The sequence below is a fragment of the Bombyx mandarina genome, chromosome 22 (assembly GCF_030267445.1).
Source record: "Bombyx mandarina strain Sakado chromosome 22, ASM3026744v2".
NCBI lineage: Eukaryota > Metazoa > Arthropoda > Insecta > Lepidoptera > Bombycidae > Bombyx > Bombyx mandarina.
In genome coordinates, this window is record NC_143228.1 from 77,296 (window position 1) to 90,523 (window position 13,228).

Below are 13,228 nucleotides of genomic sequence, written 5' to 3' on the forward strand. Positions count from 1 at the left end.
AAATTGTACACTGGGATAGCCGCATCGCTGGACCCAGTACACAGGCGTCTTGTCCAGATCACGATTCCAAATTTATAGGCTAGTCCCACAAGTGGGCCCATACGCATCTCCCACACGTATTATTCTTAATCATTCAGTTGTGTAGACGCGGTCCTTAAGTAAATTCTGAGCTTAGTGCACGCAAGGATTACCGTTACTGGTAAACGTTTTTAAAACATGTTTGAAGAAAGACATATGGTACATACTTATGTCAAACAAATAAAATAACAAAGCGCTCGACAAACCTTGTTAACAGCTGCTTATTAGTGATAGTAGAATAACAGCAGCGGTGTGTGATGTGACGTGTGATGCTATGTTTGGTTGAGTCGTTGAGACGCGGAGGCGTGTGATGCAGACGGCGTCCCGATGGTGTCGCGCAACCTGCCGGCGTCGTTCTTCAACGCGGCGGCGGTGGGCGGCGCGGGCGGCGTGGAGCTGTACGAGTACGACCCGTGGCACCAGCACTACTCCGGCTACGGACACGCGGCGCACCGCCACGCCGCCGAGTACCACGCGGCCGCCCAGGCGCACCACAACATGGCGGCGGCGGCGGGCTACGGGCCGCTGCTGCTGCCCCGTGGCTCTCTGCACGCGCAGTACAAGCCGGTGGAGTGGGGCGCACAGCACCACGCGGCGCACCACCTCGACCCCGCCGCGTGCTCGCCCTACTCTTATCCCGCAGTACCAGGTCAGTATGCACCGCACCTATCGTCCTCAAACAGTTAGGCCTTCCTTCACGTCGGAACACGCGGTACATCATTGCACTGTGTAGTTACTGCCGCATCATGGCTTCCGTCATTGCAGAGAAGCGAACTGTTATAATGCCTATGAGTTAGTTCTATCTTCTATCGCAGTCCCGTTCGATATCTGTGAGGACGATTAAAGAGCATAGATAGATTAAAGAGCATATAAGATTAAAGAGTATAGATAGAAATAACTTCGTTTTCGTGGATTAATGTTATTAAATATTTCCACCGCGCTCGGAATTTCGGCATCGGAATACTTTTCCATCAAACGGCACGACTCCGGTACTATATTAATGTTTGATTATTCATATTTCACTAAAATTATTTGATGCAGAAACAAATCATTTATTTCAGAACTAGTATGTTTGGATAGTTCTGTAAGACGGTAAATTTATAGAACAGGTCTACAATTAACATTCCTATAACTCATTGAATGAAAGCTAATGTAGAAGTCGGGTTGACATCGCATCGTGTAAACGGAGCGCGCGGTGTGTATTTTAATTTTCAAAGAGATTCCGGCGGCGCGGCGCGGATGTTTTAATTGTGATGATTTAAACGTTTTACCGTAGAGCGACAACACAAAGCGCTCCCTCCACTCGCTCCCGCCTGTGTCGTGTCGTGTCGTGTCGTATCGTATCGTGTCGTGTCGCGTGTCGTCTAGTGTCAACTTAGAGATGTAGATTGCGATAAGGTAGCAAATGCAACTTCAACAGATCGATACCATTTGAAAGTCTTCCAACTATTGTCAGCGTAGAGCAGGTGTGAGGTGTGAATTGTAGAGTGAGTTGTTTTGATTTCCAAGCATTAGGCACAGTTCACAGATAAGAGACAGGAACAGTCGATGGTGCTTGTGGGCGAGGCCGACGAAGACGTCTACCCACCGCCATTATCTGGGAATCGGTCTCTGTCTAAAAATATACTTAAAACATCTGAATTTAATTTCGGTCCTACTGTTCGCTAGCGTCAAAGTCGTATTTCGTGTAATTTTGTTTGTTGATGTGATTATTTATTTATTTATTCAACTATTCACACTTCATTGCACTTAAGATGAGATAAATTACTAACGTTAATAGATAGTGTTATCTCGCTAACATTGATTTCTTTCTGATAACAGATAATGTAAAAATACGCAATATGCTATATGCAATATGAAATACTAATACCAAGTCATTTATTCCCGAACACAAATTAGAATATAATTTGGAGGTGCGCGCGACTTGCGTCTCAGTTCTCGGTCAATTAATAAACTAAATACAATATATACTCTTATTAAAATGTGCCCATTTTTCTCTTCGCTTAAATATTATCATTTATTAATTTGCTTAACAGTGAAGATAAACAAATACGTTCATTATAATAACATAATATTTATATGAAATTATAAACTCATTAAAAATGCTATTACTATACATCTACCTATATACATGAAGGAAAAACTTTGTATCCCTTCTTACGAATATTGCGCGAACGGAGGAGTATGAAATTTCCGATATTTATAAAGAATATAGAGGAGTGCAGAATGTTAATATTTTTTAAAATTGTGCCTAAAAATACATTAAATCAAGAAAAAAACATTACCTACACACACTACCATGTATTTGACGCACACACACATGCATACTATTTATTGTCAAACTTTTGTTCTTGACGTCTGTGGTCAAATTGAGATTAAATATTGTTTGTCTTTATTAATATTTTTTATAGTGTAGTCTTGGCGAAATTTGTGATTATAGAAGTATAATAGTCTTTGAAAATACAATAATAATAGTGGACAAACTTACAATTTCAATTAATTATAGTTGTATTTCGACTACTGCGGGACCACTAGTAAATATAAATATACTATACATCAATCTTTGTAGTTTGTGGCACAGAAACAAATTTTGAGCACTCTTTTATAAGCCTCATATGTACATAGTATGTGTGTTGTGTGTTTGTTTGTTTGTATGTAACGGAATCATTTCACGTCTTTTTCATCAACTTCAGGACGTCCGATTAACTTGAAAATTAGCACACGGATCATAGACCGATGACAATACAATAATTCTATAATTTCGCTCTAATATCCTAACCAGTATCAAGAAAATAAAAAAAAAGATGAAATTAATTAATTGTTAGTTCGATTTGCTATTTAACCGTGTTTTTTTAGATTTCAATTGTATCTATTATATATTTCTGTTTTTTTATAATGCAGTACAAACAAATATGAAAAAAATGGAGTACTAGTAGGTATGTAGGCGGCGGCGGCGGCGGCGGGTGCCTCCATCGTGCGGCCCGTGGGCCGGTGCCGCCGCGGCACTCTCACGGCTGCCACAAAAACATTGCGTGATTTGTGGATACAGTGTGCATTTAGATTCGCTTCTAAGGATAGGTGTAATTGCGGTGCGGATGGGAAGCGATTATGAGCCGCCCGGTGACGGGTAAAAAGCGCGGCGAGTTGAAAGGCCGCCCTAGCCCCTCGCCCCGCGCCCCGCGCCCTAATGACGACCATTAAAATTAATTTCCGCGCCGGCGGCCCCGCTCCTCGCAAATTAAATTCTTCGAGTGCGATGCGAGCTCCCGCCTTTGTCTTCCGATCTCTCCCGCGAGCTTGATTGATAACATCAAGAGCTCCTCGCGGGGGAGAGCCTTCTAGACTCACAGTTCACTAGGAGACCTACTCCGTCTGATGATTGCCTTCGAGCAATATTTGTAATATTTCTAAACCCAAACTGATTATTCAATTCAGTTGCAGTCGACATGAGTGCGGTCCCAAATATTCCCATTATACGTGTAGTGCGAGTTATTGTAGTACAGGACAAGCCAGGGGCACGTCACATCAAAGGGCGGGTCCGCTGTCCCCGGCGCATTCCTCGGGCCCCGGAGGGGACCGGAGGGACAAATTGCTTTATTGACAAATACCAGTGGGTCCGCCATAACGTGGTGACGTCACGGCACGACCCTTGCACTGTCCACGTACTACACACGCCAACGATCCTACGCACACTTGCGTGTGTAGGTACCTACTGAGTTTAGGTACACTTCACGATGGTTCACTATCCGTCTGAGCGTTGTTTACCGGAGCAGAAAGATTACTCTTTTTGTAAACATATTTGTTATATTAAAAAACAACAAATTAAATAAATTAAATAATTTTAGTATACTTGGTGACCGTCTTCTAAGGAAGGCGTCAGTTGTCATGGGTGCGTCAGATGCAAGATGGGTTCCAAAAATGTTCATGCCACTTCAACAAAGCCACCGTATCGAGTGTTGTTGTCAGTTTTTGAAGCTCTGTGGAGAGATAATGGAAGAAGTTATGGACCAGATCGTTACTGGAGATGAAACCTGGGTTCACCACTATGAACTTGAGTCGATGCAGTGGCATAAAAAAGGCACACCTTCACCAAAGAAGTTCAAAGTGGCACAATCAGCCGGAAAGATCCAGGCAACTGTCTTTTGGGATACAAAAGGAATTTAACAGATTGATTATAAAGAACGTGTTGTTACTATAACGGGACAGTACTACGCTTCTTTACTGGAAAGATTGAAAGAAGCCATCAAGGAAAAAAGAAAAGGAAAACTGTCAAAAGGTTGTGCTTCTTTTGCACGACAACGCACCTGTTCACACGGCCCGTGTTGCGACGGCTGCCATTCACCGTTGTGGATTCGAATGATTGAATCACCTCCTAAAGTCAGTACCATCTACAGTCCAGACTTGGCTCCTAGTGACTATTATTTATTTCCAAAAATTAAGAAAGACCTGCGTGGAAAGAAATTTTACGACAATGAAGAAGTCGAAACGGCAATTTCGGCCTATTTTTTACGGTATAAACAAATTATTTGCGAGATCCACAAAATGTATTGCATTTAAGGGAAAATATATTGAGAAGAAATAATAGTTTGGAGTTTAATCTTAACTTCCTTCCCTCTTATTCTACGAACTTTTTGACCTCCCCTCGTACGAAAAGAAAAGGTTTAAGGTTTAGTTTAGTCAATTAAAAAAGTAGGCGACTTACACGTGAGATAATTAGTTTCATTTTTATGTTTCATTGTTATATTAATTTCGGTAAATACATTGCTTAAGTAAATCGCAAGTAAATTATATTCCTCTAAAACAGTGAACGGAAAACATAATATACATCTGGCCGGGTAGTAGCTAAGATTTCATTATATGTTGATGTGTGTACGCAATGTAGAGGTCTGCCGTGATCAATATAAGTTTTTAAGACTATACCTAGTCAGGTCATAAGTATTGTCACACAGTAAAAACTTTTCTTTTAGAATGCTGGCCACAAAAAAGTTTATTGAATTCGAATTTCGAATTGTTCATGAAAATAAAAATGTATACTTTTAGAATTTTTACTAATTTTTAAATATGGAGTGGACGCTTAAAGAAGATCATGTTGCAGTTATTGCGTTGCATCGTTGTGGTTACGCGCCAATTCAAATTTTTAACATACTGAAAAATTTGAATATAACCAAAAGATTCGTTTATCGTACCATCAAACGATACAATGAAGACTCTAGTGTAGATGACAGGTCAAGAAGTGATCGCCCTCGATCTGTTAGGACTCCAGCAGTGATAAAAGCTGTGAAGGCGCGAATTCAAAGAAATCCCAAACGTAAGCAGAAACTGTTGGCCCTTCAGATAGGGTTAAGCAGAACCACGGTGAAAAGAGTGTTAAATGTAGACTTAGGGCTTTGGGCATATCGAAGAAAAACAGGACATCGTTTGAATGCTCGTCTAATGGACCTGAGACTGAAGAGATGCCGCGCTTTGTTGAAGCGGTACGCGGGAAAAAAATATCGGGAAATTATTTTTTGGGATGAAAAAATTTTTACCGTAGAAGAGAGCTACAACAAACAAAATGATAAGGTGTACTCACACAGTAGTGAAGAAGCGAGCAACCGTATTCCGCGTGTCCAACGAGGTCATTTTCCATCCTCGCTCATGGTATGGTTGGGAGTTTCTTATTGGGGCTTAACAGAGGTACATTTTTGTGAGAAAGGTGTAAAAACGAATGCAGTTGTGTATCAAAATACAGTCCTGACGAACCTTGTGGAACCTGTTTCTCATACCATGTTCAATAACAGGCACTGGGTATTCCAATAAGATTCGGCGCCAGCTCATAGAGCGAAGAGCACACAAGACTGGCTGGCGGCGCGTGAAATCGACTTCATCCGGAACGAAGACTGGCCCTCCTCCAGTCCAGATTTGAATCCGTTAGATTACAAGATATGGCAACACTTGGAGGAAAAGGCGTGCTCTAAGCCTCATCCCAATTTGGAGTCACTCAAGACATCTTTGATTAAGGCAGCCGCCGATATTGACATGGCCTCGTTCGTGCTGCGATAGACGACTGGCCGCGCAGATTGAAGGCCTGTATTCAAAATCACGGAGGTCATTTTGAATAAACTTTAGTGTCATAAGAATCTATGTTTTGTTAAGTTCATTTTGGTATATGAATGGTTACATAATGAATAAACTTGTTTCAATTATTTTACATTAAACATGTGACAGAATTTATGACCTGACTAGGTATAATAAACACCATATTATTATATCAATGGCAGATCTGGTCAATTACTTTCAAAATTTTATTTTTTTAGCATTTTCAAAGTGGTCTGCCACAAAGTAAAATGCGCGATAATGGTCTGCCATTCTTATTTTCCGATAATAATAATCATATATTTTCAAAATCTCAAAACGGCAGACGTGGTCAAATGGATTTAAAATCCGTCAAAATCGGTACCTATCCTACCTGAGCGCTCGGCGCGTCGACCACTTTGAGCTTAGTGAGTCCCCACCTCATGCATGGTAGGTATAGGGGTCTCAATGTACGAAAATTCAGGTCTGGTCAAATACATACAGGTAGAGCCCACGGGCTCTTGGGCTATATAATATCTTTTGCAAAAATGCTCGAGAAAATGTGCTATAAAGACATCGACAGAGCATCGCGACAGATCAATAAAACCTTTTGAAATCAAAAGAGTAACACGCGGCTCAGTTCGGGACACTCCTTTCTTGATCAGTAACTAGGAGTACTGTAATCTCTAAAGTTTGTCTTTTCAAACAAACAAAACAAATAAAGCATGCCTCTTGTCTAATTTGCTGCTCGGTGCGTTATCGGGTCCCGATTACCAGGCTGTCAGCGCAACAAGGCGGTGGGCAGACACCTTGTGATGGCCGGCGAGGGGCGGGCCCGGTCTCGTCCAATCACAGTGCGCTGACCAGTGCCCCCCTCGGTCCCTGCCCCTCGCCCCGATCGATACCTTCGTGCGTCCGTCGCGCCGCGCCGGTCAGAGCTACCTCTCCTTCAATGCTCCGCGCCGAGTACACGGCGCCCGCGACCAGCTAACATCGCTCTGCTATGGTCGCACAACTATTGTTTATCTATGTACCTGTAACTATATAAAAATATGAAACACATTTGGACCGAAGGCAGATAAAGACGACTATATATCTACAATTCTAATTGAACACTTCAAATTGTAATTCTCATATTTTTTATGAAGGATCATTTTACAAGAACAATTCTTAAATAACATACTAAACTGTTTGTATGTCCACTCAACCCCATAAGTTTACGTCGGTACGTAGCCTTTCACTCGCATAACACGTTTTTTGTTGCCTTTGTAGGCAGATGAGTACAAGGCCCATCTGATGGCAAGTAGGTATGTATCGTCGCTCATGGACATCAGCAATGTCAGGGGCCAGCCACGTCGCTGCCGTATATGAAACTCCGCCAGTATCAAAAGACAGCAGAAATGATTAGGAAAACTGTTTTTCTCCGTAGTCAAGCCAAGCAGCCCTTCGTTTAGATTTGGAAGGGTAAGACAGCTTGTGCCCAGACGGGCGGGGCTGTGGCAAACACGACGTGTGACGAACATATTTATTTATTCATAGTGCGGGTGTTCTGTATGTACCTAATACTGGTGTGTCATGTACCTATAGTAAGTACGTATGTGCATACTCGTATATAAGAGTCTCTGGTTCATGTTGTCCAGGGAACCCTAGTGTTGGAAAACGGGACCGTGTCAGACATGTCCTCTATTATTTATTTATTTATTATTTATGAACACTTAGCATCAGGTGGGCTCTTATCAACACATGTAATGCAATAAAAAATCTTGGTTGGCAAATATCTTCACTCATTGTCTGTTTTGTGAGTTCGCTCTATAATCGTGACCGCACTAAGCTGTTATTGGATCGAACCACGACTTTACAACACACACACAAACACATTGAGTAGCTGCAATACGTAAGACGTCTTTTATCTGTTGGGCCACGGACGCTTCAAGTGCATAACCAACTAGCACTCCTTACTTTGTAGTTAAATTATAAATCACGTGGCTCATTAAATTTTTTGCCATACCTAAGGGATAAATAAACGGCCGTCTGGTGTAGTGGTAAGTGACATGGTCACTACACAGGGGGGTCGCGGGTTCGAATCCCGCCAAGGGAAGATATTTGTATGACAAATATAAATGTCTTTCCCAGGGTTATGGATGTCTGTTAAATATATGTACGTGTATAATAAAAATCTTACATTTATTTCCGTTATCTGGTACCTGTAACACATGTTCTTTACGAACTTAGCACGGGACCAGTTAACGTGGCGTGATTGTTATTAAATATTAATTTATTAATAAATAAAAAAAACGTAAATATACATAATATTATCTTCATCTATGTGTAAGATTTTAGGAGTCGTCGTGGTCTACCTAAATCATAGCAGTTCGGCCGGTGTACCTGCTCGTACAATGTAGATATGTAGCTACTTGCAGCGCGCGATGCGATTGTGTCGGTGCTCGTGTCCCGCCCCACGTCGCGTTTCCGATCCAGTGGTAGATTCTGCGAAGCACGGCTCTTGATAAGGTTCGTGATAGCAACATCGTCAGGCTTGAGCCCCGTGAGCTCACCTACTAGTTAAGGATACGCTGATATGGTCTCTCTAAGCCATCAGCTTATGTAGGAAAAAAAAAGTGTCCCGCAAGCAGTTACTTACTTATTTTTGCAATGTAGGTACTCAACACATGATTACACATGACTGCCACGATGAAGGACTGATATGGCAATTTGCAATTAAGACAATAAACCTCAAATCTTAAGGTGGGTGGCGCCATTCACGGTGCGATGTCTATGGATTTAGATAACCACTTAACACCAGGTGGACCATGAGCTCGTTCACCCATCTAATCTAATAATAAAAAATATATTTATGAAAGTAATTAAAGCAATGGATATAATAAATAGGAATGTCACATTCGATGTTGGATTCCATTATTTGATGCTGTTTTTACAAAATCATAATAATACATATATTAGAGACGGAGTCGGATCTGTAGACCACGTTTGTGTAGAGTTGTGTTGCACAGAATAAGTAAATAAACCTTTATATATGTATAAATGTACTAAAATGAGTGCGGAGACACGGCGAGGTCAGAGATCAGATGGAGATGAGATCGGAGCGGCGATACGATCCGACAACCATTTATAACAATCAAGCGACGCGCCGCGACGCGACGCTCTAATAAATGATCATTACGGCCGTAAAAAATCCCTTCTGTCAAACTCGATTTTAAAGTGCACATAAATCACAAAACGGGAACAACCGCTCGACCATTGTTCAGGGCCCGTGCGGTGTATAAATACACGTGTTCGTACTACACACGTGCACGTAGCCCGCCGCCCCGGCCTGCCGCGGGTGTCTCCAGAGCGCTGCACACGACGCACGGCGTCCTCGCTGTGCTTCGAATGTAAAACTGTCTGTACTGTTATTGCCGCTAACTGTGACCTGACAGCACCCAGCCTCACGGTCGAGTTAAAGTCTGTATTTTGGACTGCTCCGTGAGTGGTGGTACAGAGCAGAGCACGACCATTGTCCTGTCGAGCTGAGGGTCAGGCAGCGCCGGGCGGCGGGTTCGTTAGCCTTACGATACAGATCAGCCGCGCCGCTGTCGAGGGCCCGTGTGATTCGGTAAACGGCTCTATAAAACATCTGGGCCTTGTCGCGCAACGTGATGCCTCCGCCGGTCATTTTATTAATTCCGTGCGCCGGCTGCGATGCGTTGTCGTTACACTGATAGGTACGGTGACTCGAATCAAACTCCACCGATAGTCACTACCGAAACCGTTTCTGAAGCGAGTGCCCGCGCACAGCACACAGCACACAGCACACAGCACGCGGACCGCGGAGGACGGATATCTCCCAACGCTCGATGCAGAGTTGTGCTGCGGCGCCTCTCTTAACTTTATTTGAACATTTATTGAAGTGTACATTTATATGGTTATATTGTTTTATGCTTATGAGGTTAACGTGTTATCTGTTGTTTGCATCAGGTCTGGAAGCGCAGGTGCAGGACACGTCCAAGGACATGTACTGGTTCTGAGAGGAGGCTCTCATCGCACGCTGAGCGCACGTCGGACCGGCGCGGCACCGGGCGGGCGGCGGCGTCAGGCCTCGGTGCGGGCCGCGCCTGCGATGGGCTGCTCGCCGCTCTAGGGCTGTAAAGACATTGTCTGGTTTAAGTGTTGTTCATCGAAGGACTCCGCACGTGCATCGGTATTCAATACCACAAATGACTGACTCGAGTACACGAGTGTGTGTACCAAGTATCGACCTGTGTGTTATCTATAGTTTGCTGAGGCCAGTTTCCATGTAAGCTTCCACAACACGCGCACCTACGGAGTACGTCGATGTCAAAGTACATTAGTATTGTAGTTAGGAACATTGTAGCTCTAACTTGTATAAATTAGATGAGGAATGGAATACTTAGGCACGTTAGTTGATTAATACAGATTGAAAACAGATAGACGGGCGGTGCAGTGCGGTGCAGTGCGGTGCAGTGCGGTGCAGTTGTGGAAGGAACTGCTCGATTGCTTCAGCCTCTCACCGTTATCGTACCGAAACAAATATGCTTCTGGAAAATCGTAATCACTCAACAGATATTATTTGAATGATTTATGAATGTTGTATTATTAGCATAACTAAAGCTGTGAGTTAGGTCGACAGGCTGCAACCGACCAACACATCGGAATTAGTAAACAAAAACACGATAAAGATATGCGAAGAGATAGATGGGCGGTGGAAGGTGTACCGCGTGTACGTGTCCAGTTTAATGACCGGAATTCATACTCGTAATAGCGGGAGCGATGTTTTGTGAAGTACATTTGTGTCGTAACGTGTCGCGCGGAGATCGCACACGGACAGGTGCAGCGGACCGCGCCCTCCGGCCACCGCGCCACCGCGACCTCACTGCACACAGCTTCTCATGTGCAGACTGTTCGGTGTGAGTGAGGAAGTCGGCTCACCTGGCTAGTCGCATCGCACCGCACGTTGCGACCACTTATATCATTCAATGATCCGGTTTTACATCGTGTCTTAGTTAAAATAATTTATCTGTGCGGTATCATAGAGACGGAATGTAATGTAACATCATTAGCTCAATATTTAGTTCAAAGCTATGTGAAAGTGATCTCTGTCGATATAAAATATTAAATTATGATAATTACGAGTGATGTTAGTTCGTTTTAAAGATTTATTCATGGCTCTTCGACAACGGGACTAAAATATGAAAAATTCAGAGTTCAAAAACTCTATTACGTAAAAAATATACATACCTAGATATTTGAAAAAGACAAAATAAACTGTTTGTGTGATCTATAGGGAGACTCTACCTTAAGATAATTTAATTTTAATCCCCATCCAAGTCCATCATAAATTCCTTCCTGTATAAAGTTTTAAATGTACATATCTAGTTTAATTTAGTATTTAGAAGATAGTATGTAATAGTATGTATTACGATTGTAAATATAATAATTGCACAGAATCAATAGACCGACTTCGGGCGTAGAGGCCGGGGCCGCCCCGAGCGCACCCTGCCTACCGCCGCACAATGTGATCTCTATGCCAACATTCTCCTGTACATTCGTTTGTTCATCTGTTGGTCGTGCGGTCGTCGTGCAGCTGGTGCTCTGAACGCACTAGGCCTATAAAATCAAACGCAGCTATATCCAAGTCTGTCAAATATTCAGGTAAACTACAAAAATCGGCCCTAAACACGTCATTACGGATCCTCCCGATCCATCGAAGTACTGCTCTTGCTAGGGCCAGTGTTAACAGCACTCGCGGTTTGAGAATCTGAAATAACTTTGTTCGTATAGCTACGATATTCTTTATTTTAAAACAGATTTATAAAGAATGAGAATATTACTAATAATCTGAATTTTAATTACTACAGAGTAAACTTAACTTTTTTGAATTGAATTTGTTAGAGATTTAGCTGCATTTGTTATAACATGAAAACACTAAAGCATGTTCAACTAACTAAACAAGATAGAGCCATTGTTAATACATTTTACGACATTATGGCGTTTAGCTACCTTTGATTTTATAGGCCTCACTTGTTTGTGGCATTTGCCAACGCTCATTACGTAGCATCTGATAAGAACGATAGATGGCGCGCGAGTTGCCTCAACGGGATGTAAAACATTTGATTAGCTCTGTAATTTAAGAGCATTTGTATTGTAAAGATGTAGCGTGTCGCTGTGTGCGTGGGGATGCTGAATGACCGCGTCGAAGACAATGGAGCGCGGAATGCGCCCGGAATAGCGCGGCCGCGTGCCAGCAGCATCGCTGCTAAGATAATAATGGCAGCTCCTCTCGATTCCTCTCATTACACTAAACAACATTAATATTCCGGCACTCCCAGCGGCTCGCATTCCGCGACTCGCGGACTTGTCATAAAACTGCGGCCGCGTGTCACTCAAACTCGCGCGTGGCGGCGGCCGCGACCTCGGAAACCTTTACGAGTATTACCGCTCAACTCGTTGTTGTGGAAGATTCGTATTTAGCCGAACGTTAAACTAAAAATGCGACCTGCACACTGTGCGACACGTGCGTCTCTCGCGCTGTGTGTCGAAGCCGTGCTTGCCGGCTAGAACTGCACTATGTATTCAGCAGCTTTATTACAAGAAGAAGGAAGCGGTCTCGGGAGTGGCACCCGCTCCCGCGGCACGGAGGCACGGGGGCACGGGGGGGGGGAGGGCGCCTCGCTCGCATGTTGTAATCAATTCCAATATACTACTGTGATTGTTTCACATCATTTGTTTTATTTCTTAACATTTCCCTTTATGTTATGCAACTAAATAGTCACGTCACTCACACGTGTAATGATCTAGACACGTGTGTGTACGTACGTATACTCGTATGTTGTAGAGTGACAGAAACAGCTAGACAACTGGTGGTGGGGTTTGTATGCACCCTTGAGGGCTGGTACTTCTTTGCCAGCACTGCGTCTCGCAACGCAATTATACATTTTTGTGTACAGGGCCCTTCTTCGTATTTTAAAAGACAGAAGCGCCTAGGGCCCACCTTATCGTAAGTGGTTACCGGTACTCAAGAACATCATTCAGTAATTCATGGCCGACTTCCGCGGAAGCAGGTTGTTATATGACTGTT

General features: G+C 43.2%; 1 protein-coding gene across 3 annotated transcripts in view; it reads left to right on the forward strand.

Moving 5' to 3' along the window:
- The window catches only part of vg (transcription factor vestigial), a 35,735-nt gene extending 22,868 nt beyond the window's left edge, over window positions 1–12,867 (forward strand). For all 3 annotated transcript variants that reach the window (XM_028179939.2, XM_028179941.2, XM_028179940.2), the window contains exons 5-6: window positions 395–727; window positions 10,108–12,867. In XM_028179939.2, the coding sequence (XP_028035740.1) occupies window positions 395–727; window positions 10,108–10,157 (383 nt within the window). In that variant the 3' untranslated portion in view covers window positions 10,158–12,867. The remainder of the gene's footprint in view (window positions 1–394; window positions 728–10,107) is intronic.
- Window positions 12,868–13,228: the final 361 nt, after the last annotated feature.